At 56.1% G+C, this 26,461-nt stretch overlaps 1 protein-coding gene across 2 annotated transcripts; it reads right to left on the minus strand.

Moving 5' to 3' along the window:
- Window positions 1-2,891: 2,891 nt before the first annotated feature.
- On the minus strand, window positions 2,892-19,390 carry MFSD4A (major facilitator superfamily domain containing 4A). Of its 2 annotated transcripts, XM_062605634.1 has the most exons (10): window positions 19,036-19,387; window positions 14,198-14,396; window positions 13,873-14,112; window positions 9,536-9,704; window positions 8,159-8,274; window positions 7,061-7,234; window positions 5,357-5,504; window positions 5,025-5,095; window positions 4,709-4,829; window positions 2,892-4,025 (listed from the first exon to the last, which is right to left on the minus strand). In XM_062605634.1, exons 1-10 carry the CDS (start codon window positions 19,263-19,265, stop codon window positions 3,961-3,963), a joined length of 1,533 nt encoding a protein of 510 aa, XP_062461618.1. In that variant the 5' UTR covers window positions 19,266-19,387; the 3' UTR covers window positions 2,892-3,960. The 2 variants fall into 2 exon arrangements, with proteins under 2 accessions (XP_062461618.1, XP_062461620.1); XM_062605636.1 differs by lacking the exon at window positions 8,159-8,274 and having other exon boundaries at window positions 19,036-19,390.
- Window positions 19,391-26,461: the final 7,071 nt, after the last annotated feature.

Raw genomic sequence — 26,461 nt, forward strand, 5'->3', positions numbered from 1 at the left:
CAGGAAGGCTCGGAGGATGGGCTCTGCATGGTTCCGTGTGTGTGCTGTGTGCTGGGGGGGGTAAATACCTGGGCTTGCTCTCGGCTCCTCGAGCTGTGTTGTGTTTTATTGGGGGCTGGCATGTCTTAAATCTTCAGGCTTTGAAAAGGCTTTCTAGACTTGTGTTGACTTTTTGTTCTGCTCTTGTTCAGTTGCACAGAGGTTTCTATATATGATGTGCTAGTTCTAACCTTCATGCTCTGTGAACAGGGTTGAGATTATTCCTTGTAGTTAAAAAGAGAGTTGTATTCTAAACCTCCCTTTTCAAACCTTGTTTGTATTCTGTTGCAGTGTTACCAGATGGCCTTATGTACGTCACAGTGTTTTGTGATAAGTACAGTAGCACATTTAATGCTTATCTCCCCCCCCCCCCCCGTTTTTATAGCTGAGAAGTATATTCTTTATAATAGAGATGAATAAAAGGGAAAAGTCCAGCAACGTGCACGTAGGATATGGGGGCTGTCTCCTCTAACGTCTATTATGGCAGCTGGAATTAACCTGGGACTGAAAGGACTCTGAGTAGGGATCGGAACCACGTGAGACTTTGTCCTGGGAATCCTGCGGCTCCTTGAGCCAGCTGCTGGCAGATGTGAGGCCTGTGCTAGAAACTTGTAAATCAGAGTAGATCCATTGGCTTCGCTGCAACTGGTCTCGCTTACCCCGGCTGTGGCTCGGATGAAGTCAGGGGAGGGAAGCTTGAAGTTCCATTTGAGAGAACTTCAGGAGCCGAATCAGCTGTGGTAACGTGGGGCAGGTGGTTTTGGTTTTAAAGTGCACATCTGCTTTGGAAAGTGACTTCCTGATGCCTTTAGTGTTTTACTGCTCAACTGAATGTTCAGGTGACCCTGGGTCCTTTGCAGTGATGTCTGCAGTGGTTTTATCCTCCAGCAGCTCTGCCTGGGGCAGACTGAGCAGACAGTCACATCGGTAAACTCACTCTTTAATCTGGAATGGATTCTCTTTGCTTTCCTGCCATTTTAGTAGAACCATCAGTGGTAAAAATAACACTGAAAGCAGCAGCGTGAACGCTTTCAGTTACTCTTTCCAGACCAGAATTGCATTTTATTTATCTTTATGTATATCTCTATAGCACCAAGTCGAACGACAAAGCACGTTAAGTTGTAGTGAGTGTCTTAACTTCCTACACTGGAGACTTTCTTTCTAGACACAGTCTTTTAGAGCCAGCTGCAATCTGGCACCACTTTGGTGCTCCTGGTGCAGTTGGGTGAACTCACCTGGGAGAGAATAGCTTCTCAGTCTAACTTCTTTTTAAAGTAATACCTTATAGGAAGAGTATCTTAATGCCATTGTGTTTCTAAAACAAATGCTGGTATGTAATGCAAGTACATAAATAGCCAAAGTTTTCAGTAATTGTTCAGTGTTACTAAATTTGCTTTTATTTAACCTTCCGAGATAACATATTAGGAAGACCTTCAGCGTGTCGATAGCAGATTGGAAAAGAAGGGCTGATCCCTTTGCTTAGAGGAGAGCTGCAGTTATTGGGACACATTTCAGGTTCGAATGCGATTTGGGGAGGGGGGGGCAAAGTTCTACAGTGCAAAAGTGACTTTGGAGGAGGTGCACTGCAAGGACACCGCCGGTAACGGGGGCTGCTGTTAGAGCGCGCTGGCTGTTGTTCCTCGAACATCACGGAGGTCTTTCCTGAGGAATCAGGTGACTTTTCTATTGCTTCGATTTTTGTGCAAAAAAAAAAAAAGAAAAAAAGAAGAAAAAAAAACCAAACCTGACTGTATTGCAATCTTTTTTAAGAGCGGGGTGGGAACAGTTAAAGAAAACTATTTTGTGTAAGAACTGACCGAGGGATTTGCTTTGTATAATGCAGGCTGGCTTTCCAAAAGCATTGTAGCAGATTATCCAAGTCGATCCTATGTTAATAGTTATGTGCAACAGACATGCAAAACAACTGTATTTTTTTAAATAAATATTTTTAACAAAGCTCCTGCTCTTTTGGCCTCTTCCTTTTGGCACCAGAGAGAGGAAAGGGAGAGTCCCAGCTGCAGCGCTGCTGGCTCAGTGGTGCTGAGGGAGCTGCGAGGCCTCCAGCTAACCTGTCCCTTCTCCGCAGCCCAGGCTGGCCCCTGTCCCACCTGCCCTGAGCCAGGAGCTGGAGCTGCCCTTGCACCCCCTCTGTGCCAGGTCAGGTGCTATTGGGTGACCGTTTCCTTTGGGGAGTAGCTCCGTTCTCAGGGTGGAGATGGGAGCGGTCACATCCACCCCTGCCATCAAGAACTGTTACCCTGACATTCAGCTGCGTGTTAGCAAGCTGCACGGACGTCAGGAGGTGGTTTTGAATGGCTGACAGTCCCCGGTGTGATGTACATGGAATTGGGCAGGCTCCTTTCCAAATCAGCGCCCTCATTGCATTGTTTCATGCTCGCTTCCTCTGCACAGGGATGGAGAGGATGCTGTCATGGTGGGAGGGGCTCCACTGTTAATGACAGACTGGGGGGGTGCTGCACAAGGGCTTTGCTTTTTCATCCTGGGTAGCGCAAGGAGAGTAACAGTGGCATCCCCTGGTGCCAGAGCAGAACTGCAGCACCCGGGCTGTGAGGCTGCAGGGTACCGGGAAACAACGGATGAGTTTAGCCCAGGATTCACCTCATCTCCCTCCTTCCAGCAGCGGCCTGATGCTCACTCAGCTTTAGGTCTAACAAAGGCAAGCCAAGGAGTCTCTTCTCTATAGAACCATCCTTGGGAGGTAGCGTATGGAAGGCAAGATCTGCTTGGAAAGCCAGAACCACTGAACCAAATGCAAGTTAAAAGAGGTTACATTTAGGTAGCAGCTGATAGCCTTGGCCAGAAAGAGCTGAATTATCCAAGTCCAATCATGCTGAGAATCTAGCAATCAATCACCTTTAATTAAACACTGCTTTATATACACACGTACATATGTACACCCACATACAGCAGTTAAAGCAAAAAGTACATGTCCAATCACTCACTGAAGAAATAGATGGATGGGGCTTTACACTCTTCTGAAGCCAGTCCTTTCTTCATCGCTTGTGATAGGTCATGCGTGGGCTATGAAAGTACCTTAAAGAAGGCACCTGGATAATAAGTATTGCACAGATGAAGCAGCTGGAGGCTGGCTCCCAAATACCTCTGGTTAAGCTTCAACTGGAAGCTAGAAATAAAGCCACCCTAAAAGACACTGCGACCGTAGCAGCTAAACTAGTGACTGAAAGCAAAACAAACCACAAGTCAGTCTTGACTCAAAACCAAGGTGAAAGCTAATGATTTTAATGATCAAGAGGCCCTAGCATGCTGCATAAGACACTGGCTTAGTGAAGAGGGCTGATGATGATAGTGCATGAGAGAGAAGAATCAACTGTGCAAATACAGATGGGTCCTGCTACCGCTGTGCACTTGGTGGGCTGGCTCTACCAATGGTGTAGGTTTCCCCCTTTGGCAGTGTACATGGAGGTGACACATACTCGAGTCAGTGTTACACAAAAAGGAATCCAATCCAATATTGTGCTATAAAGTGGTGGGGCTTCTGTATGTTACAGACCAAAAGAAACATCTTCCGTTCAATGTCTAAGCCAGGAGAGGCTCAGTCTTACCTATGGGACAGAGAGAACCTTTTCCTTCGTCCCCTTCATCCTGAACTGGTAAGAAAGAAGGTGCGTTGGCAGGAGGAGCTGCTCCCATCACCCCTCCGTACACGGCCATCAGACGCAAGGGTCACGCTGATGCTGGTCCTTTTGGTTTGTGTGACAGGGGCAGCTTGTGCTTAGCTTGAGGCAGTGTTTCAGGATGTTGTCTTGATTCCGACTTACCCAATCTCATGTGCTTTTGATTGCAGAAGACTTGCATGATTCAGTCATTAGATGTGAAATCATCTGTAAGAGCAGTGCTTCGCTGTGTGGTTTATTGCTTGGCTAGGGCTTGGCCGCTGCTTCAGCGCTGGTACTGCCCCGTGTCGTCTCTCACTGCTGGTTTGTCAGGGGAGGCATCGTCCATGTCTGCAACATCGACATCAGGTTTGCATCACAAGAGCAGCAAAGCCCAGAGCAGCTGCATCTGCCCCATCCCTGGCAGTGCTCAAGGCCAGGTTGGACACAGGGCTTGGAGCAAGCTGCTCCCGTGGAAGGGGTCCCTGCCCGGGGCAGGGGTTGGAGCTGGAGGAGCTTTAAGCTCCCTTCCAACACAAACCATCCCATTAAGACAGGCCTCCGTTTCCAGTAACCTGGACCAGTCCCCAAAGCACCTTTTACAAGGGGAGCGCACAGAGCACATGCAGATTGAGGGGACAGGTAAGAGAATTCCTTATCAGTGAGGCTTCTCTCTTTGGATGGCAGACCCGCTCATTCCCTGGCTCCTGCCAGGGAGCAGCACAGGGAAGGCTTGTGCAGTCTGTGCTACTGTCCAGCAGCAGTGCAGTGCTTGCACAGCCAGCCCGTGGAGTTACGGGTCCTGTGCGAGTCCTGCTTGATCCCTCGCTTCTCCCCCAGCAAAGCGAGCAAACCCTGAGCTGTGGCTGCCGAGGCTTTGTGGGCAAGGCCAAGCAGGAAGAGGGGACGGGAAGCAGCAGCAAAATAACCATTTCCTTGCATTTTGCTGAGGCCCTGCAGCCCGGCTCTGGAGCGCTGCGTGTGCCCCTCTTCCTCTCAGTCTAAAGCAGTGCCGGGCGCTGGGGCTGCCTTACCTGCTGAGGGCTTGGGGTACATCCTGTGGAAAAACAAGAGGAAGGCGTAGAAGGTAAAGGCCAAGCCTCCAAAGATCATCCCACACACCAGGAAACTGTAGCTGCCCTGATCGTGTATGATCTGCAATTCAAAGGGGGAAAGGGAGCAGATGTCATCACAGCGCTCAGGTACCTCAGCCAGCAGCCGGTGGCAGCGTTACTGGTCCTTAGCTCCAAGGTAATGCAGTGGTTTTTCCCCAGCAGCTGCCCAAAGCCTGGACTAAGGTTTCGGCTTAAAGGCTGCCGTCAGTTTGTGCTGTGCCCTGTCCACACTCACCGATCCCACCAGTAACTGCAGCACCATCTCCCCAATGCCAGCTCCAGTCACCAGCACGGTCGTGGCACAGCCTGCAAAGAAACAGCACAAGTGATGCTGGGGCAGCCTGCAGGGATGGCCCCATCTGCCACGGGTATCTCCATGCAAATCATAGAATCCCAGACTGCTTTAAGGTCCCTTCCAACCCAAAGCTCCTCCAGCTTGAACAAACACTGCTCAGAACCAGAGCTTTCCTCCAGGCTTCCAAGGCAGCATCCCTGAGGATGGAGGGAAGGAGGTGCTGGCTCTGGGCTTGACCATCTACCTGCTGCTAGTGCCTGGTCCCTGCTCACCTTTGTACTGCAGGATGTCCTCGGTGTAGGCCAACATGCTGGGGAAGGTGCTGCTGAGGAACAGCCCCAGGGATGCTGTCCCCACGAACAGGAAGACGACGCTGTGGGAGAAGATGAGGAGCAGGAGGAAGGTTATCAGGACTCCGACCTGCGAACAGGAGGGTGTAAAATGCTGAGTGGCAAGAACAGGACCTGGACTCAATTTTAATGTAGAAAATAGTCTGGAAAAGGAACATAAATGCTGACAGAAAGATCACAACCTGAGAAACCTGACAAATAAAAGCCTTTACAGCAAAGAACTTGGTGCTTTTTATGACAGGGCTTTAGACCGTAACGTGGTACCTGGGTCTCATCTTCACTGGGTAGAGACTTCAGATTCTAGCTGAAACACTTTTAAATCCAATACTGCTACTTCCATAATAATCACATCTCAGTCCCCGATAGCTCTGTTTGAGCAGGCTAAGGAATGAACTCACTCAGAAACCAGGCACAGCAGCAAAGCCAAAGAACCAGCTCCACTTAAACACTGCCCTGGCCTCTGGCTTGTGCCAGCAAAGCCATCCGAGATGAGGTGCAGCACCCGGCACGGCAGGGTCACCAGAGGGAGCCCTGCAGCACCACCACGTCAGTTCGTTGTTAGGCCCCTAGGATGGGTGCGTGCCTGTACAGAGCGATTTGGGTTCTAGAGACACTGAATTCCCCCTGCAGTTTGCCGTAAGGCTCACCTGTACCTCCCTGCGTGCAGCAGCACAAGGGGCTCGGTGACAGGCAAATGATGGTGCTACCACCCTTGGCTTTAAGGGGACGTGCGGCAGCTTCCAACCAGGGCTGGAGGCTGCTCCCTCTTCTCCCCACGTATTAGCAGCAGCTAAGGCAGCAGTCCTGTCCTCAGGGTTCTTAACGGGGCAAGGATGCAGGCTGGACAAGGGATGCGGTCAGTGGCAGGCATCCCCTGCTCACAGCACCCGTGTGCTCCCGTGGGAGCTGCACGCAGTTGTATCCCAGCCCCGGTGCATTTGGCTCTGCCTGCTGGTAGCCAAGCTCAAAGTGCCCACGCAGGGGCCTCACCTCCTGTCTGCACAGGACACCAGCCTCACTGTTCGGAGCTGTGGCTCCTGGTCTGTCACCACCCCCTTGGCTTTGCGACATCAACTGAGCCCTGCTACGAAGGGAACTTGTGCTGGTAATAACTTGTAAATTCGCTGCCTGCTCCCTCGGTTCCTCTTTGGGTGCAAGCGTGAATGGGCACAATCCCCTCCCTGTTGGCTGCCACATCCTGATGCCCATCTTCCTCACGCATCCTGACAGGATTCCTGCCCTTTCCAAGCGGATGTGTTTGGTTAAGCAGCAGCTTCACATCACATTGGTTCCTTTGCCAGCTGCTACAGTCCAAGTAGAGAATTTACTGACCTCTGCTTTCCCTCTCCCACAGCTGACATGGGCATTAGTCCCCTGTAGAGGCCAAAGAGAACGTGCAATAACGCTGGCAGGCACTTTACGAGGCGCTTTCTATGCTTAGATCAACTGAGGATCGCCCAGCAAAGCGATGCAACCAAGTGGTAAGCAAGCCTCGGCTCCCTCATGCACTGGCATCGGCGACAGGCACGCAGAGGAAGGCTTTACCCTAGCTCTGCCCATCACCACCAGAGCCAGGCAGCATCCTGGAGGCGAGCAGGATTAGACCCGCAGTAAACCCAGCCTTACCACGTTGATGAAGACCATCGTTGCTGGCTTCATGCGGTAGGACACAGGGATGGAGATGAGCCTGCCCAGCGTGATGAAGCCCCAGAAGAGGCTGGGCAGGTACCCGGCCACCTTGTGCACTACAGAGAGCGGCTCCTCCACCGCGTAGCTGTAAATGAAGCCCGAGTACTCTCCCTGCAGGGGAACACAAGAGCAGTCACAGCGCTGTGAGGACTTCCAGGCTTTGCCCTCAGTTATTCCCAACGCTGTGGCAGTGCTGGAGAGCCCACCTATGGATGCGCTACCGAACCGCACCGAGCCTTGTTCCCAAGGGTTGGCAGCTGGAGACAGGCTTCCACCAGGAGCAGAACACAAGACTTGAGCTCTCCTAAAGGGCAAGACTCGCACTATGACTGGGTCAAAAGCATGCTCAGCTCCTCTCTGTAGAGATGCCCTCGTCTCTAGGGGCTGCCTCGTCCTTTTGGAACCGTGCCCTCTCAAACACACCACATTAAGAACCTGGAGTTGATCACCTTGACGATGGAATCCCTGCAGAGTCCCTGTGTCTGACAGCTACTGCGTGTAACCCCGCTCCTCTTCCAGACCCTGTTTAATGCCCTGGCAAGACCCAGCAGTGTTTTACCGTGAGCCGAAGCCATGGAAAGACAAAGAGCAGCACCTTGCCAGCATCCTGCTCACCCGGACACGAGTGCTATGCACGGTGCACCCAGCCAGGACCACGCTGCCAGGCCACTGCTGAGCCCGCGCCATCCCCACGTGCCCTCAGCTCGGGTTTGGAGGGCTCAGGACACCCATGGAACAAAGAGCCACGGTTGTCATGAACTAAGAGGAAGCTGTTCTTGCCTCTTGGCTGACCTGAGAAGAGACCTGCACTGCATCCAAGCAGACACCATCGCAACCCTGAACCGGTTGGGTTAGTAGCGCTCTGGCTGCACCAACACAGAGCCCGGAACACAGGAGAAGCCACAAAACCCTCCCAAGAAGCAGGGCGCTTATCAGCCTGACTGCCATTAGCTTTGTGGGCTGTTCTAAGTGGTTGGGAAGGAAGAAAGCCACAGAGCTTTGCTCAGAGAAGATCCCTCTATCAGCTGAACTCACCACAATCCCATCAGTCATGAAGAGAACAAGAGCCCCAGTGATGTGGACTGCGAAGTAGGTGTAAGAAGCCCCTCTGAAGTTTTTGCTTTGGCAGCAGCTAAGTAAGTCATCATGACCTGGTGAGAAACAATGCAAAGCAAACTTAGCTGGAACATCCCCCTGGGGCTGGGTGCTTGGTTTGTGCTCAGACTCATAGAGGACCATGAACAACAGTGGAGCGCTGCTGACCTCCGCTGGCACCGCCTCTGGCTTTACCTACCACAAGGCAGATGGGCTCGGTTAGGGCCATAGGCTGGGGTCCTCACACTCCGGGGTATTTGCTACTTCTCTTTCTGTAGCTGCTCGTGCTCCTCTTCCCCTTCGGGAGCTCCACATTGCTCTTACGGCCAACAGAAACAAGCCCATCTGCCCACAGCACTCGTGCTTGGAGCCCCTGGGCTGTGGGAGCGCCACGCGGGGCACGTTCCTCAGCTAAACGCTATTTACACCCAACCAAGCCAACTCTGGGAAAGAGAGGGAGGACGCGGAGCTCGAGTCACCCCCTCGGAACAGAGCAAAGCCGGGGCTCAGGACCCCTGGAATTCCCGACTCCCATTTACATCGCCCCGCTCCGGGCTGCGCCAAGGGCTGCTGCTAAGGAGTCCTGCCCAGGTGAGATGCTCCTGCGTGGCAAAGATGAAATCCTCGCTACTCGCATGGGGAAGGGGGGGTTTTGCCAGCACAGACGTGTCTGCGTTCCCCATGCAGCTTCCTGCTTCCCACAGGATTCATCCCAACTGCTTCTAAGAGGAAGACCGAGATCTGAAGAACGTGAAGCTCCAGTGGGTTTTATGGAAACGGGCGGCGGGGTTGAGGAAAGGAACCATCAGTGTCTCGGCTAAGGGAAATGCCTTCAGATGAGCACAACCTTACGAGACAGCAGAGAACCCACCGTGTCGGGGACACCCGTGATCCTTCCCTGCAGCACCTCAACACATCTCTAACGGCCTCCACCTGCGACCATTCCCTAAACTTCCCCTTCAGGTAAAGCCACTGCTTCCGACAGCCCTAAACCATGCGCTCCCTCGGAGAGGTTTCTCTGGGGCACCAACGAACAACGCTATCGCCCCCAGAACAGGGGCACTCACAAGTTCAAGGGCAAACCGTTGCTGGGGTTCTTCTCCCCCCGCGCAGAGGCACCGTCCTCGTTCCTTTCTCATTCACCCATCTGCGCCCCACGGTTACACCCCCAGCGAGCTCCCAACCTGGCCCAAGCCCAGCGGGACACGAAGGGGCCCAACTTCCACGTGTGCGCAAGGGCTGGGGCCAGCTTGGAGCCAGCAGCGGGACACCGAGCTCCGCGCACGGCTCCGGGTCCCACCTAACCCCAGCGCTCACCTCCAGCTCCGTGCGGCCGCTGCACGGCGGTGCTGAGCTCGTCCTTGTCCGCCGGGCGCGTCTCCATGGCCAGCTCGTCGGCAGAGAGCAGCGGGTGGCTGCTGCTGCTGAAGCACGGCACCATCCGCTCCTTGTAGAGCAGGAAGAACACGGCGATGGGCACGGGCAGCTGGGGGCGACAGAGAGGGACGGCTCAGCTCGGCTCAGCACGGCTCAGCTCCCCCCCGATGGCACTGTAGGGGATGCACCGAGCACCTGCAATGGGTGCCCCTCGACCCCGCTCCCATGTGCGGCTCAGGCAGCCCCAGCACAAGGACAAGGAGCTGTCGGAGCAAGGAGGCCACAAAGATGCTCAGGGACTGGAGCAGCTCCCGTGTGGAGACAAAAGAGGGGAGACTGAGATGAGCTCTCAGGCAGAAGCTCTTCCCTGTGAGGGTGCTGAGGCGCTGGCACAGGGTGCCCAGAGAAGCTGTGGCTGCCCCATCCCTGGCAGTGCTCAAGGCCAGGTTGGACACAGGGGCTTGGAGCAAGCTGCTCCAGTGGAAGGGGTCCCTGCCCGTGGCAGGGGTTGGAGCTGGAGGAGCTTTAAGGTCCCTTCAACCCAAACCATTCCATGTGCCTGGATTAACCTCCAGGAGCAAGGACAGGGTGGCAGTGGGGTAAGGAGCTACTGCAGGAGGGATGGGGGTGTGCTAGGAGAGCTGGTAAGAAAGGGAAAAGATAAATGACAAGCTGAGAGCAAAGACTCTGCTGTGAAACACAACTGGGGCATCTCCTGAGGGTCCTGTGGGATGGGAACAATTCACCTGGGAACAAGGGCACTGCAGCAGAAGGCACCTAAATACAACGCTCACAAAGCACCGTACCAGTCCTTCAACACCCAAGTGTCCTGGTTTCCGAGCACCTGCCCAGAGAACACAGCAGTGAAGTAGCTTTTGCTTGTGGGGAGCCGGAGAGCTGCGCCTGAAACCCTGTGTGGGGGAACAACAGCAGCTCCAGGACCTGCTCTGCCCGGCTCCAGCCATTAGCAGAGGTTGCTCAGCACCTCCAAAGAGATGAGCTCGTGGTTCCCAGGCCAACACCAGCAGCCCCGCAGCTTCAAACGGCCTCTTGGTACCGAGGGACCTGGGACTGGCCTCAGGGCTGGATCCATCACAGCAGCATCACCCCCTGCACCCTGAGCACAGCCACGGCTCAACGGTGCCTTCAAGGCAAGGGAACGTCCCTGTTTTGGGGGCAGAAAAAGCAGAGGGAAGCAACCAGAGCCCATTGTGGTCTCTTCCCACCATAGCCGAGTTTATCCTGCAGCAAAGCGTGGGAGAAAGCCAGGAAATCCTAAGGGACAGCTCACCCTCCGGCCGCCCAGGGCTTGTTTTCTCCATGTCTGTGAGCAAGTGGGAGCCCCAGCTCCAAATTTCCTGCTTTTTGTTGGCTCGAGGCAGGATTTAAATGTATGGAGAATTCCTCCCCACCCCATCCCGCCCCTCTTGCCTGAATTCATTTTTGAGGACTTCATTGTTCTGGGAACAATGGGAATAGGAACAGTGAGTTCGGTCCCATGGAAGAGAAAGGCATTTGCTTGATAGTTCCAATCCTTCCGGAGGGCAGGACCTGGTTTTATTCTTCCAAATTGCAGATCTGGCAGAAAATATCCCCATGCAGAGGGCCTGGGCCACGATAACATCCCTGAGCCCTCCAGCCTTAAGGAGCACTCAGGAAAGGGCCCCGGCTCCAGACCCCTGCAATTCCCACTCGAAGGCTAGGCTTACCCTTGCTCCCCACATCCTCACCTCTAAAGCAATGGCACCAAAGTCCCTTTTGCTTTATCCAACCGCACCAGCTCCAGGCTGGCAGCACCACGTTTCTTGGCTGCCTGGCACAAGGCAAAGAGTGGGGCTGGGTCAGCCTGGAGAGGAGAAGGCTCCTAAAGGGGAGACCTGAGAGCAGCTCCAGTGCCTGAAGGGGCTGCAGGAAACCTGGAGAGGGGCTTGGGACAAGGGATGTAGGGACAGGCCAAGGGGAATGGCTTTAACCTGCCCGAGGGGAGACTGAGCTGAGCTCTTAGGCAGAAGCTCTTCCCTGTGAGGGTGCTGAGGCGCTGGCACAGGGTGCCCAGAGAAGCTGTGGCTGCCCCATCCCTGGCAGTGCTCAAGGCCAGGTTGGACACAGGGCTTGGAGCAAGCTGCTCCAGTGGAAGGGGTCCCTGCCCGGGGCAGGGGTTGGAGCTGGAGGAGCTTTAAGGTCCCTTCCAGCCCAAACCAGGCTGGGGCTCCCTTTGGGCAGGCAGAGGTTTTGCTACAAGAACCATTTGCTTTGGGCTTTCTCTGCTTCACCACCGTCAGCGGAAGGGTTTTCTCTTTCCAAGGGGGATGAGGGGCATCCCAGCATTCTCCCATCATTACAAGCTCAAGCAGCTGCTGCCTCACGCAGCCCAGCCTGGGTATCACCCAGGCTCCTTCCCTCCCCTTTCTATTTCGGTCTCTCCCCCCAGGAGCACGGGGCTGTTCCCTGCTATTGTGTCCAGGCTACTTTTAAGCAACCTAAGCACAATGGAGTATCCCACACTTCCCCTGGGAAACCACCTTCCGGACAAACACGGCTCTCTCGGAGGAACATGTTCCTCATTTCCAGCCCCTTGGAACGGGCTGGATGATGAAATTTCCGTTCTGTGGGAAAACTGGATTTTAAAACCGTGGGTTTATTCCAAATCTGGATGAAAACCCCCAAATTTGCTCTTCTGAATGAAAGGTTTTGGCCGGGAGAAATCCCAGCGCTCCATTTCGATAATGCTCAATCACTGCATCGCACTAAAGCAAAACCGTTTTGCCTCAATCACATCAAAACAACCCTTCCGGCAGCTTCACCCGCTGCAGCGATGCCAAACTGAGACCTTTCCACTCTAAACAAATGAATCACTTCAGCTGGTGTCTTGTCAGAATACACAGAGCCCCGGGAAAACCGGGCCGGAGCAGGGGCTCCGGCCATTCCCTAACCAAGCTGCTGCTCCTGCTTCCCATTCCTGCAGCTCCCTCCTTCTATCCCCTTCCCTGGGGGTTTAAATCACCCCCCTCGTTCCTCTGAGGCTTACAGCCTAAGGAAGGGGCAGCAGCCCTGAGCTGCTCCCAGCACCTGCAGGCTGTGGGTTGGGTTATTCAGTTCAAACAAGGGACCGAGTCAGCTCCCTCAGCCAGGCTTTGGCAAGGGGACACGCTCAGGGGCTGTGCACGTCCGACTCCACGCTCCTCTTGTGCTTGTTTCCCAACCCTCATCCCAACACCCATCAGCCTCCCAGCAAGGCCAGCACCCACCCACGGCACCAAGGGCCTCGTCTGCACGGGCTGAGAGCGCTTCCAGGGATGGTGACTCCAGCACTGCCCATCCAAAACGTCCCTGGGACACTGCTAGGAGCAGAGCGGGGTCTGGCAGCCCCATCGCTGCGTTCAAAGCGGCTGTTAAACGGTGCTTTAAACCCAGTCAGCTTGCTCAGGACGGACTGGCGGGATAGAGAAGGCTCCGGTGTAATTTAAAGCACCTCTCCCCTGGCACACCGGGAGGTGGAGGTGGTTAAAGCAGCCTCCTCCTCCTGGGCAGGGACTGCTCCTTTTGGCCCTGTGCAAAGGGACCCATTCCAGCACCCGCCTGGCTGATTATAGAGCACCCCATAGCAAGGGCTGCGCTCACCGGGGGGACCCCATCGGCAGCGCTGCCCTCAGCATCACTCCTGGCACCAAGAGCACCGCTGCAGTAACACGATCTGGAGTCATCCCTCCAGACCCACACAGACAACGACACACACGGGGCTCCTGCCACTGCGGGAGCGACAGCCACAGCCCAGCAAGGGACCAGCCCTATTGAACCACGCTGGGATTTGGGTGCCAACTGGGGGGTAGGGAACAGGGCAACAGCAAAAGAGCAGCTCTGGGACAAAGAGGACAAAAACCATCTCACTCACAAAGGGCCACAGGGCTCCTGCATCTGCCGCAAGCCACCAGGGCACCAGCAAATAGGCAGAGAGCTCAACTGAGCTTTCGGCCCCATAACTCGGTTCATCAATGGCACATTGCTATAAATCAGTGCAAACCACCTCCCACTGAGTCAGCCCCATACAGCTCCTCCCCAGGCTGACCACAGAGCGAGAGCTGGGGCTCTTTGTGGTGTCCCTCCTGCCCGGGGGATGCTGGAGGTACAACCTGCTCCCAGCACAACCATCCTCACCATTAGCATGTCCCGCATCCTCACCCCCACCTCCCACTGGGACCCACCTAACGGGCACCGACACCCCCCAAACACCGCAGCAACCTCCAAAGCCAAGACCCAGGGATGCCCCCAGCACTTACATTGATGAGGGCCATGATCCAGAAGGCGTAGGAGACGCGCGTGACCACCATGCCCTTCATGGGCAGGTCGTAGTGGGACAGGTTCCCTGGGTGATGCGGGACCAGGGACTTGCGGATGTGAGGGAGGTTGCTGGAGGCGTTGGCCGTGGAGTTCGAGAGGATGCAGTTGGTGTCCGAGAGGAAGGGGTCAGCAATGAGCGGGCTCAGCAGCGCCCCAAAGCCCACGAAGAAGTGAAGGGCCTGTGAGAGACAGGACACGGAGGTAAAGCCGGGGGGACGGCTGCTCCTCTTCCTCAGCCGGGGGGGATGAGGGCTCCCTGCTCACCTGCAGGAAGATGGCAGAGTCCTTCTGGTAGATCTTCACCAGCTGCATGTTGGAGATGGTGTCGATGCAGCCCATGGCCAGCCCTGCCACAGCCATGACCACAGCCAGGACCACCACATTGTGGCACAGGGGGATGATGGCAAAGACCAAGGAGATTGCCAGCGACGAGGCAAAGAGTGCAAACAAGGACTGAGACAACCTGAAACAGGGAAAGAGGAAAGACAGGACGGGATTAGCACGAGAGCAGAACCCACCCCACAGCCCCAGGTCAGGGTAGGCATTAGCAATGTGCCCAGAGGCTGTAGCTCCAATAATGCAGCTCCAGCGCACGCAAGGGAGATGCTACACACCCTGCACTGCCGTGTCTCCACACTGCAGCCACAGCCACCTCCTGTGGGGACAGTGACACCTCAGAGACACATTTTGCACCCTTCAAACCCCAGTTCTGCACACTTCAAGGCAGAATAACACCCACAGCCTCCCCTTGTTACCCGGGCAGATCTGGGTGTGGGAAAGGGACATCGGTCTGTATCGCACGAGCAGGCATGAGAGCTGCTGCGCAATCCCAGCTCCCAGCAGAGCATCCACATCACTGTCACCCCACACCTGCCCTCAGGTGCCATCCTGCCCCACAGGGAACCCCCAAGGCTCCCTCCCCATGCCCTGTGCCATCTCTGTGCTGGCAGCATCATCCTCTCTCGTAGCACCGCTGCCATTCCTGGTGCAGGCAGCAGCTTCCCACCCATCGGAGAAGGCCCGGGGCTGCAGGCAGAGGTAACGCTGGTACCCGGCCCCCCAAGGCTGGCAGCAGCCCAGCCCTGCCTGCGCCTGCTCTCGGTGCGAGCCGAGCCATGGAGCAGGCGCCGGGGCTGGCACCGTGATGCTCCGGAGCTGCCAAGTGGAAAGGCAGGAAGGAAGGAAGGAAACGGGGACCAGACAGCGAGCACTGGAACAAGCAGAAAGATGGGACTAAAGTCAGCAGAGGAGAAGCAGCACAGGCACAACCCCAGCCCCGGCTCCCAGACCCTGGGAGAAGCCCGTTGCCGTAATGAGCTGGGGATGTGGGACACAGCTGCCCGTCCCCAGCACGGACACGTAACCCGTGAGCAAAGCACCCTCATCTCTGCTAACACCCACATCTCCTTGCTCTGCCCAGAGAGGGAGAAGGCTCCATGGAGGCACCAGCTGGAGGTGCAGCAGAGCCTCGGTGGCTGGTGCCAGCCCTCCTGCCCCAAACAGCCTTGGCACATCCCTGTGTTCGTGCACAGCCCTCGCTCACCTGCAGCCCTGGAGGGATTCATCCCTCCACATCCTGCTCATTGCTTACAACAGCACCGGGGAGAAAACCAGGCCAAGGGCAGGTCTCCTGCTCCTCCTGCCCTGGCTGCACCAGAGCCCCGCTGGGTGCTCGCGTCTCCCAGTCCGCACTGGAGAAGCCAATGCTTTGTACAGCTGCAAGGCCTCATCTCCCTCTGACAGCAAAACGGGAGCCAGCGTGGGATTCCTGGGGGAGGGATGAGGGAGGGAGCGGAGCGAGATGTGCACAGTCACGGCAGGAAAACCAGCCAGCAAATGGGAGAGAAGCAGCTCTGAGCCCGGAGAAGCAGCGTCGAGCACCCACTGGGGTACAGCAGTGGGGAGAGGGGCAGAGGCACAAGCAGTGGGGGAATCCAAGGCTGAGAGCGACAGGCAAACGCCCTCCAGGGCATCCCAGCAATGCCTCATCTCTTCTGCAGCCCCAGCAAAGCATTTGTGCACTGCGAAGGGAGTGCATCCATTGCCACAGTTAAACATTAATTGCATGTTATGTCCTTAAAAAGCATTAAAAACATCGCCTCGCTCCTCCCCAATGAGCAAAAATCCCTGCTCCAGTCATAGGACATCAGTAAGGTGCCACAACCCCGCTGTCCTGGCATTAATGGGACCAAGAAAGCACTGCCTTCCATGCTAGAGCCCCAAGATGCAGTCACAGGACACTGCTCAGCACCCAGCAACCAGCTGAGAGGTTTCTTTAGGAGCAAACCTCTTTGAAAGCATCCTCCAGTGAGGTACCCCATGACTTTCAGAGCGGGGCTGAACCCTTGGTGATATTTGGAACGCCATGGACTCGGCTTTGGGATCACCCAGAGCACGTCCTGGCTCCGTCATAAGGCTCGAGGGAAGCTCTGCAGCTCCCTGCAAAAGTTCTAGGCTGATCTCTATGGGATTAGGATGGTTAATGCTATCCTATAGCCAGCAAAGCCTCCCCTCTCCTTCCCACGCAGCGCATAGGACCCCCCCTCCCGGTGTTCCTGTTGCAGCAGGAACTCTTTGACTTCAAGTATGTTTTTTCACCCACCCCAGGGAGCCTTTTCTAAATCGCTCACATCAAGAAGAATAATGCTAATCAGGCTAATTCAGACTTGCAAAACTGATCATTAAAACCCCAGAGCCCCGAGGGGATGGAGCGAGGACAGGGATGAAGGCAGCTGCATGGATTATCCCACATCTGCCTCCAGGTGCCCAGCAGGAAGCACTGGCCGGGCTCAGGGAGCGCTGCCTCCCCGGAGGAGCTGGTGTTCAAGTCACCGTGCCCTCTGCTCTCTGATACAAAAGGCTTTGCTGTCACTTGCAGTGAGCAGTGTCCTGCATGCCCCAGCCACGTGCTCGAGCAGGAACCTTCAGAGGATGGGATTCTGAGGGCAGGGAGGGAGCAGGGAGAAGGGCAGGGCCATATCCTGCAACGTGTGCCCGGGTAATGATGGAAGGAAGAGGGGCAGAAGGGTCCCATCCCAGCACGGACCATGCAAGCACCCTCTGTAAAGCTGCGTTGTTCCGAAGCAGAGCCTGTCATTACCACCCTGCAAACCCCAAGAGAGGAGCAGCCTGGTGGGAACCTGAGCTTCAATGGGTCCTGCTGCTCCATGGGGAGCTGAGCTTCCCACAGCTCCCTGGAAGCCAGGGAAGGGAGCACGCAGCAAACCCAGGTCTCCAGCACAAGCACCCACCCCATCTCCACACCACTCAGGGAAAGGCACAATGGCAAACTTCACACTTCCTTGGAATCCTGCACAGAGGGAATGCCGGAGCTGGTGCCCAGATACGGAAGGGACGGATGCCATCATTATGCTCCGTGCTCCCAGGGCTCCAGCGGGGCTGAGAGCACAGAGGCTACAACCCAGCCTTCAGCAGCTTCTCTGCTGAGAGAAACCAAGCCATTATTTAGGTCCCACCACCCATTTGTGCTGCAGAATCCACTGCCACAGCATGGAGTCCATCACTCGGAGCAGCCAGCTCAGACCAGCACAGCCTTTAATCACAAGCAGGCAGCAAAGCCTACGTTCCTCAGGCAGCAGAAATCAAGCACAGCTTGCAGCCAGACCTTGGCTCGGCCAGCCTGCAGGCAGGCAAGGCACTGGGATCCTCTACTAGCAGCTACCCATCTCCTAAGTGGAAAACACAGCTTGTCCAGCACTCCTCCCTGCCTGGCAGGCTTTGATTTACAAGCCTGCAGCACGGCCCAGAAGTAGAAATCCACAGCAGGACAGCTCGATGGGCCCGTCCCCGGAGAGGGGATGCTCTGAGTCTGACCAGTTAATATCCTCACCCAGACCCACACACTACATCACACCGCTCCGAGTAAACCCCCGTGGTGCTCACAAGCTACCGTTACCCAAACCATGCCCTCCTGCCTGGCTGCTGCTCGCAGCCACTTTGCCAGAGCCCCTTGCCCTGGAGGCTGGGATCACAAACGCATCCCGGTACAAGGAGCATCCGCTCTTCTCCCCAGAGCTCAAAGTTCGGGAGTCTCTGAGCACAAAGCCCCATTGGGGTGCATGGAACCGGCTGGGCAAGGGCGAGAGCAGCGGGGAGGAAGCAGAGAGCAGGAAACAATCGCGCATTTGCTCCTTCAAGCACACGTGAAGCAGAGCGAGGGCTGGCAGAGGCGCTGCCGCTGACCCAGCAGCCCCAGATCCGTGTCAGACCCGGGGCAAGGCTCCCGTGTGCTGCCCCCACTGCCATGCAGCCACCCCTCCGGGCACAGCCCGACCAGGAGGTGCTCCATGAACCCCCCGGGCTCTTGTCCAGACTGGGGTTCAATGTACCAGGATGGCGGTTTAACAGGTGCTCTAAAGCCACCCTCATCAGCCACAACCCACAAGAGCTGAACGCAACACCTTTAAACGGCATTTTACAGTGAAGGCTTCATGCAAAATTCCCCCATATTCTCCCCGTTAAAACACACACACGACGAGTACACCGGAGACACCCCGAGCTCACACGTTACATCACCGCCTGAAGAACTAGTGACAAGGTAAATAAGCAGCTGAAGCTCAGTCGCCACCAAGCCGCAAATCAAACGCCTGTTTGGCCATCGTCAGGGCTGAGCCTTTGTGTGGGACTTAAAACACATCCTGGACAAACCCCTGCCCGCGTTTCGCGCTGGCCCATGGAGTGCGCTGCTGGATCCCAGCAGTGGGACCACGAGGGCCACTCGCGTCTTGCCCCGTGCTCGGTCGCAGGGAGCACAGCAGTGCCCCGATCCCCGACACCGAGGTTGTCCGAACAGGCTTCCGATGACACTGCCGTGATCGAAAACCGGTTTAAGGCAAATCCCCTCCTGGAAGTTCTGGCTGGAACTTCACCGAGGCTCCCCCCATGCTGAGCTCCGGGGGAACGGTGGCTTCTCTGCGGGGTACGGGACCAGGCGGGAGCGGGGAGCCCCGCATCCCAGCGGCGGTTTTCCCTCCCCTCGGGTTTTCCCATCCCGGCTCGGCCACGCCAACCCAATGGAGGAATGCGGGGGGGAGGCGAAGCCTCGGAGAGGGGAAGGGGGGGGTCTGCGGGAGGCGCCTTACGTCCTCTTGAAGACCCCTCCGAGGCAGCTGCCGAGCAGGAGGCAGAACTGCTGGGAGAAGAAGACCCAAGTGATCTGGGAGAGGGAGCTCTGTGTCTGGCAGCGCAGGTCCAGCAGCGTGGGCCCCAGGAACGCGATGCAAAGCCCGAAGCTGAAGAAGACGCTCCAGTAGGTGAGGGTGGGCTGCAGGTTCCTCCGGAACCGCGCCGACACCCGCTCGTCCCACCACATCCTGGGCGGCGGCGCGGGGCGGCCACGGCGATGCGGCTCCCGCGCCGCCCGGCCCCGCTCCCGGCTCCGCTCCCGGCCCCGCTCCTCCCTTGCAGGATGTGGCTCCGGAGCCCGCGGCGCCGCGCCGGGCGCTGGCTCCGCCTCCGGGACCGGGGACCGCCGCCGCCTCCCGGGGCCGGGGCGGAGCCCCCCCCCCCGAGCTCCCCTCCACCCCACGGAGCTCCCCTTCAGCCCCGGAGCATCCCCGTTCCCGCGCATCCCTCCGGGGACCGAAAGCATCCCGACTCCCCCCACCCCCGGTACTCCCAGGACCCCCATTGGGGGGTTCTGTACCCAAAAGCTGCCCCCCACACACACTGACACCACGCTCCGGCCGCAGCCGAGCACAGCCAGGGAAGGAAGCCCCCAGGTCCCTTTTCTCCTGCTGCTGTGACCGTCCCTGCGGTCTCCCGTACCCGTAAACAGGTTCAGGCGTTCCAGACAAACGCAATTAAAGTTGCCCCTTCTGTGGCCGAGAAGCACAAGATGGCTCGGGGCGGGGGGAGCTCCTGTTTGAAAGCCGGAGCAGTTGATGCTTACGCAAAAGGTCTCCTCTAGAGGCTGGGTTTATAAATATTTCACCTACTTTAGCTAGGAAAGACTATGGCAATTTTTAGAACACTCTTTCCAGGCAAAGCAGAATCGATGGCTCTGGGCTGGCTCCAGGCCTGCGCACCACATCCCCTCCCATGGCAGAGCCAGGGACCTCACACACGTACTCACACATCCTGTGACCTCAGGAATGCTGCTCCAGGCTGCAGGTGCTCATTTCCACCTGGGCATAGCTTAATGTTTAGCTAATCCAAATTGCATCCGAATCCTCGTTCCTCCCTGTCTGTGGTATCTACTGGAGTCTTCCCATAGGAAAAGGAGCAGAAGCCTATCCTCTTCCACCACCAAAGTGAACTGTGGGGAACAGCAGAGGGCAGGTAGTGGGCAACAAAGCCCTCATTGCCCTTATGTGCAGCACCTGTGGGGCACCTGAAGCCATTAAGCAATCAAAGGACCAGCACAGCTGGTGCAGGGCTGGGGTAATGTTCTGTTTTACTGATGGGGAAATTGAGGGTCAGAAAGGAATGAACCATGGACATGGAGTGAGTCACCAGCATGGCCGGAAACTGGGTTGTACCATGACGTGATAAAGCATCTCCCTTAACAGCCTGATGGAGGGGAGGGAGAGGCTGATCCATGGCTTGGGAGCCATGGCCTTGGGCTCTCCCTGCCAGGCAATAACCAGCTTCCAGAGGTCACACCACTGCAGAATCCCTCATTATCCCCATCCGTAAGTGGGGACACAACAGCACAAGGGAGGCAGGATTGTGACAGGAAAGCCTTTCCATCAAAGCACTGCTGGGAGAGTCATCTCCCCACCCTCGTCCATCCATCTCCTTATGCACGGAGTTACCTGATGGAACAGCAGATCCACACACCAGGAGCCATGCTCCAAGAAAAGGGCTGACAGGGCTTTACCCGTGGTTCCCCTGGACCATTGATCTCAAACTTGGTTCGCCCTTTACCAGGCAGGGAGTCAGGCGGCCTGCACCCTGCTCCTGGCTTCCCTTCTTGCATCACCAGCACTTAATAGCATCAGCTCTCTGGACCTTGACTTCCCCACCCATAAAATGGCTGAGCAACGCTTTGGCCACCTTTGCAGGTTCACTGCATCCACTCCTGGGTGAAAAGGCAGCATCCAGGCACCAGAGGTTACAGATGGTAGTACAGCCTGGGTTACAGACGGTAGTAAAGCCTGGGTTACAGATGGTAGTACAGCCCCTATCCCAGCTGCAAGAGCTGACCCCCCTTTGCTAATCAATGGCCTAATCAGCACTCTTCCTTCCAGGAATATCGAGCATTTTATCAGGGCTAACACAAATCCTGCAGAGATCTGCTTGCAAATAAGAACCAGAGCGTAGGTGGGTTCGTCAGCATGAGAACACACCGATCCTTTCCGGCTCCACGCACTGGAGCCCAGCTCCTCAGAGGCACCTCATATTGATGCAAGCCACAGGACTAGGATAGGCAATACCCGAATTAGCTTCCCGAGGAGGCACTTGAGGCTGTTTTCCAAACTGCAATCAAGGTTATACTTGCAATGAATTAAACACCCACACTCCTGCGCCTGCTGCACAGCCAACTCCTGAATGAAGGCACAGCGGCGCAGCGCGACTGCGGGCGGCAGCGGCACCCGCTGCGTCCATCACAGCCATCCCACCAGTGCTCGAGGAACACCTTCCTTTGCTGCCCGTGTCCTCGCACGCTCCTGGGGCAGGCAGAGCCCCCGCAGGGCCGGGCGCTGCAGCAGTTTAATCCTTTCAGCCGGTGGGGCAACTACTTCCCCAACACCGAACCCCAGCCTGGTTTGGGTTGGCCGGTTAAAGCCATTCCCTTTGTCCTGTCCCTACAGGCACTCGGCCAAAGCCCCTCTCCAGGTTTCCTGCCAAGGGCCGAGATATTGTCAAAGAGGTTCCCTCTCTCCCCGAGACCACAAATGGCAAATGCAGGCTGACACCCTCAGAAACCCCAACACATCATCCCAGTGATGCCCCGAGCTGGGGTGATGGGCTGAGGAGCTGTGCGTGCATTTGGGGACAGGGGCACTGATGCTTTTCAACAGCTCCAACTCAACCCCGAAACCCAGCACCAAGCTTGGGCAGGTAAGGAAATAACCACCCTGAATCACTGAAGCTTACTGAGACAATATATGATGCTTCTTACAGCACAGGGTCAGCTCTCCATATGGGCTGAGGCTGCATGTAAGAAGCTGAACAACCCAGCACGAATGGGCTGGGCTGCACAAGAGAGGTGCTCACCTCGTGTTGTTTTGGAGTCAAGGGTTTCAGAACACCCTGTGAGATTTGGAAAGCTTGGCTCCACTTCTGGGTCAAACATCAGCCTGAGATGTTGGCTCGGTTGGTTCAGATCCTGTAACACTTGTCTAAGAGGAGGAAGCACTCACCTACATGTTTTCCTACCGCCCACTCGGCCTGAGTGGAGTCAATGTGCTTCCTCCTTTACTGCACTAAAACTGCTGCAGAGGAGGGTGGCCTGCAATGGAATGACCAGGCTGAGCCTCCCGACCTGGACCTGTAATTTAACAGCACACACACCATCCCATTTAGGGCATCTGATATCCCTGCTTTGCAGATACGCTGAGAGACCAGGGGAGCAATCAGAGACCTGGCTTGAGCATCCTTGTGAGGCATGGAGGGGCATGGAGCAGGGAGGTCACTGCTGTTTGGGCAGCAGGGAACACCTGGGCACTGGCTGGACCCCTGGGCAGGACTGCAGTGGTAGAACACGGCGTGATGGGTCTCTTCCAACACAAACCAGGCTGGGATTCCGAGTGTGCTGGGACACTCGGTGCATTCCCTGCCGATGCCACCGCCCCGGTGAGACTGGAGGAATGAGAGCGGCAGAGGGAGGAACTGGTTCAGCAAACAGGTCCTTCCTGGGGACCTGCCCATGTCAGGGCCTGGACGTGACTCAGGAGGGTTGGGCAGAGCCGAGGTGCAGCAGGGCAGGGGGTGAAGGGCATGGCCCCCTTCCCATCACCCGCGGGCTCACACCACGGCTCTGCCCCCAGAGATCCCACAGGTGCCCCCATAATCCCACCTCTGGCTCTTCCCAGCTCCGTGTGGCTGCAGCCTCTCTGCGGCACTGATGGACCAGAGCACAGGACCACGGAGGGGTTGCTGTGCTGAGCAGCCTGACCTGAGGGGGACTTTTGGCTGCCAGCGCTGTGGGAAGCAGGGCTGCCCTGTCCCTTCCCCAGCTCTGCCCTTCAGTTGCTTTGCAACCGCGGGCTGGGCAGGTCACAGCTCCGTGCTTTATTTACCCGATAGCCTTATGGCAATATTTGTTCAGGGCCTTGGGATCTGCGCGAGGGACCACAGGAACCTTCTCCTATTGCACACTGGCTCCTGAGGTCTTGTGCTTCAACCCTCTGCCAAGGTCACGGAGTGCAAAAGTCCTTTTGCATTGTGTCTGGGGCTTCTTTGCTCAGCACGGAGCAACTCACCGCTCTGGAGCCCCGCAAGGGATGCACAGCCTGGGCCATCAGTGCTACCGAGCTGACATTCAGCCCCAAAGCAGCTCCTGCTCCTACCAAAGGAGAAAAGAGAGACATTAAACCATGTACAAAACTATCCTGAATTCAGTGAAGTTTATTGTCCAGTCTTGGCCTCAGAGCATTCACAACACAAGTGGAATATCAGCCTCAGCAATAAAATAAGCACATCCACAAAATAGTCCAGGTCACATCTGAAATACAAAAGTTGAAATAGAAAACATTCAGACACAAGATGGAGAGATGGATATAATCTTTTATTATTTTTTTAACATTTTTTGTACCTTTCCATTCATTCCAGAAAAACCTTCCTCTCTCTCTATATATATATATAAAAAATCATCGCTTCTTTTGGAATAAATCTTTAAAATCATTTCTTTTTAAAACGCATCTTCCGTTTGCCCCACACTACTTAAATATATTATTGGCATTCTGCAGATGGATCACACCAGAGAACATTCACAGTATGCGCGTCCCGGCTGCTCGGCTCTGCTATTCCTGCTGCAGGACAAGCGTGATGCTGAGCATGGAAGGCGGCGGCAGTGAAGGCTCCACAGAGCGGGTATCACGGTGTCTGTGCCCAGACGCAACAGCAGGAAGCACAAAGGGGACATCCAAGGGAGCGCACGGGGACAGGCAGTGAGACCACACCACTTCCAACCTTGTGGATTTCAGGATCAAGCCCTGACAGCCCCGGCAGGACCCGCTCCGCCACCGCTGGCTCCATGCTCCGAGCCAGCTCCATGCAGGACACCACATACGCGCTGGTGGAAGTGGAGCGGGGCTCCATAGAGCCAGGCAGGTTCCCAAACCAAGACATCTGAGCCTGGGAAAACGGCCTTCCAATGGCTTTCATTATTTCCCTCTCATCATGTGTAAAGGGAAAGGAAAAAAAACACTTATTTTGTCCCTAGTCTCCAAGATACGATGTGGTTTTGCTATTTAAAGTCCTAAATAGATCTGGCACCGCATTGGCCAGGAAAGGCGTGTGCATGCGTGCATGGAGAGGGTGAGATTAAACAGCTCTGCCTCTTTATTGCTGTCCTGTAACACTGACCTTGCTTCACACATGCCATTACTTACATTTCTTGAGCTAGCTATCAGCTGGAGAGGTGACAGAACAGGGCCTTTCGTGAGGGACCAGCCAAAAACTCCATTTTCCACCAGAACCGGTAACAAAACCCCATATTTGCAAGAAAAATGTCTGGAAAGACAAAACAACAGTTTTCTTTTGTCAAAGCTCCAGGATGGGGGAACCCATGGAATGAAAGAAACGCCGGAGAGCCACAGCCATTCCCAGCATCTTCATTAATGCTGCTGTAAGCATCCAGCTGGGGAAAGCCTGCCCGGGATGAGCTGCTGGAGCAGGCAGGGAACGAAGCCATCCCAGCCCCACCATATGGGGCTGCCCTTGCAAGCAGCGGGAGCAGAGCTCAGGGGTTCTGAGACGGGAGCATCACAAACGGGTTGGAAAAGCCCTTTAGGATCATCCAGTGCAACCGTTCCCAGCACTGCCAAGGCCACCTCTGCCCCATGGCACTGAGGCCTCGTCTCCACGCTGTGTGAGCACTTGCAGGGACGGTGCCTGCAGCCCTGCCCTGGGCAGCCTGTTCCAATGCCTGAGCACCCTCTGGGGCAGGAATTGTTCCTCAGCTCCATCTGAACCTGCCCTGGGGCAGCTTGAGGCCGTTTCCTCTTGTCCCATCCCTTGTTCCTTGGGAGCAGAGCCCAGCCCCTCCTGGCTCCATCCCCGTGTCAGGCAGTTGTAGTGCCCAGCACAGGGGGTTATTACTTCCTTAATCCAAGAGATGCCCACCCTCACAATCCCTGTCAGACCCATGGTCCTCAGGGGACCTACACAAGCAAGGGCAGCAGCGACAGGAGCTCAACTCGCTCGGCGGGACACCAAATATTGACACACAGGAACCAAACACCCACTGAATGCGGTGGAACAAAAGGGGTTATCTTGTATTTGGGCTGTCAGTAGCTCACAGGGCTAATAAATATTAGTGTTTCCTTTGAGGAGGATTTGTACGGGGAAAGGCAAAGGCTATGAAGAACAAACAGCAGCTGAGAGGCTCTTTGTCTTTGCCATCTGACCCCGGGCAAGGCAGGTCTGTCTACATGACCATTGCTAGGCTTTCCCCCGGGAGGTGACCTTGACCTTCAGGACTCTCCCTCTTCTGGGGTTAGAGCTGAGCCTGCAGGGGTGGTGATGTGCTGTGCTGTGCCCCCCTCCTCCCCGTGACAGCCCCAGCAAGAGGCAATCTCTGTGCACGGGGACGGCAACGCCAAGCAAGAAACCCACACAGAGACAGGTCACACATCCAGGATGAGCTTCTCCAGGCTGTGTGGAGGGGGTTCCTGCTCCCCCTGCTCTGATCGGTGCTGTATCCCCCAGGCACAGCACGCTCTGCACCCCATGGACCTGCGCAGAGGACGCTGTACCCGTGAGCCTGCCTGCTGAGCTCCTTCCTGCTGGGAGCTGCCCTGGGAAGAGCGTGTCTGCACCACAGACCCCTGCCCTCCAAGGAAACGCCTGTGTGAAGGAACAGATGACAATGGGAGGGTTGAGGCTGCCCCCTCCCTTTGTGAAGCTCCCCACTGCAAAGCCCCATGGAGCAGGAGCCGGGGGCAGGCACCAGGCACTCACTCCCCTGCCATGGGGGTGAAGTGCGTCACTGGAGGCTGCTCATGCTCTTCCCTATCAACTGGAAACAATTAATGAACTATTCAGCCTGAGCTGCGCTGGACACGGCGAGAGGAACGGAGCAGGGATGGGCAAACCTCAAACAATGCAGACGTCTGGATGCTTGTCTAGGACAAACCCGAACGAACAGCCTTGGCTGGACCGGGGATGGGGGGTGTCAGAGGGTGCAGCAAGCACTGCCACGGGGAGGAGCCGCCCCCGAAGCTTTGGGGACCTCCAGGGTCTCCACGTTCATCCTCACACTTTGCATTTTCCAAGGATCCCAGGACAAACGACACGGAGCAGAGTGGAAAACAGCCCTCGCCCCCTGGGAACGGGGCAGGAGAGCGTGACGGATGAAGGCATCGGCATGTCCTGCCAGTCCCAGCGCCAGGTGATGGT

Source organism: Pezoporus occidentalis, unplaced genomic scaffold, assembly GCF_034315485.1.
Source record: "Pezoporus occidentalis ecotype Australia unplaced genomic scaffold, CSIRO_AGI_Poc_V1 ctg92, whole genome shotgun sequence".
In the NCBI taxonomy this organism is placed as follows: Eukaryota; Metazoa; Chordata; class Aves; order Psittaciformes; family Psittacidae; genus Pezoporus; species Pezoporus occidentalis.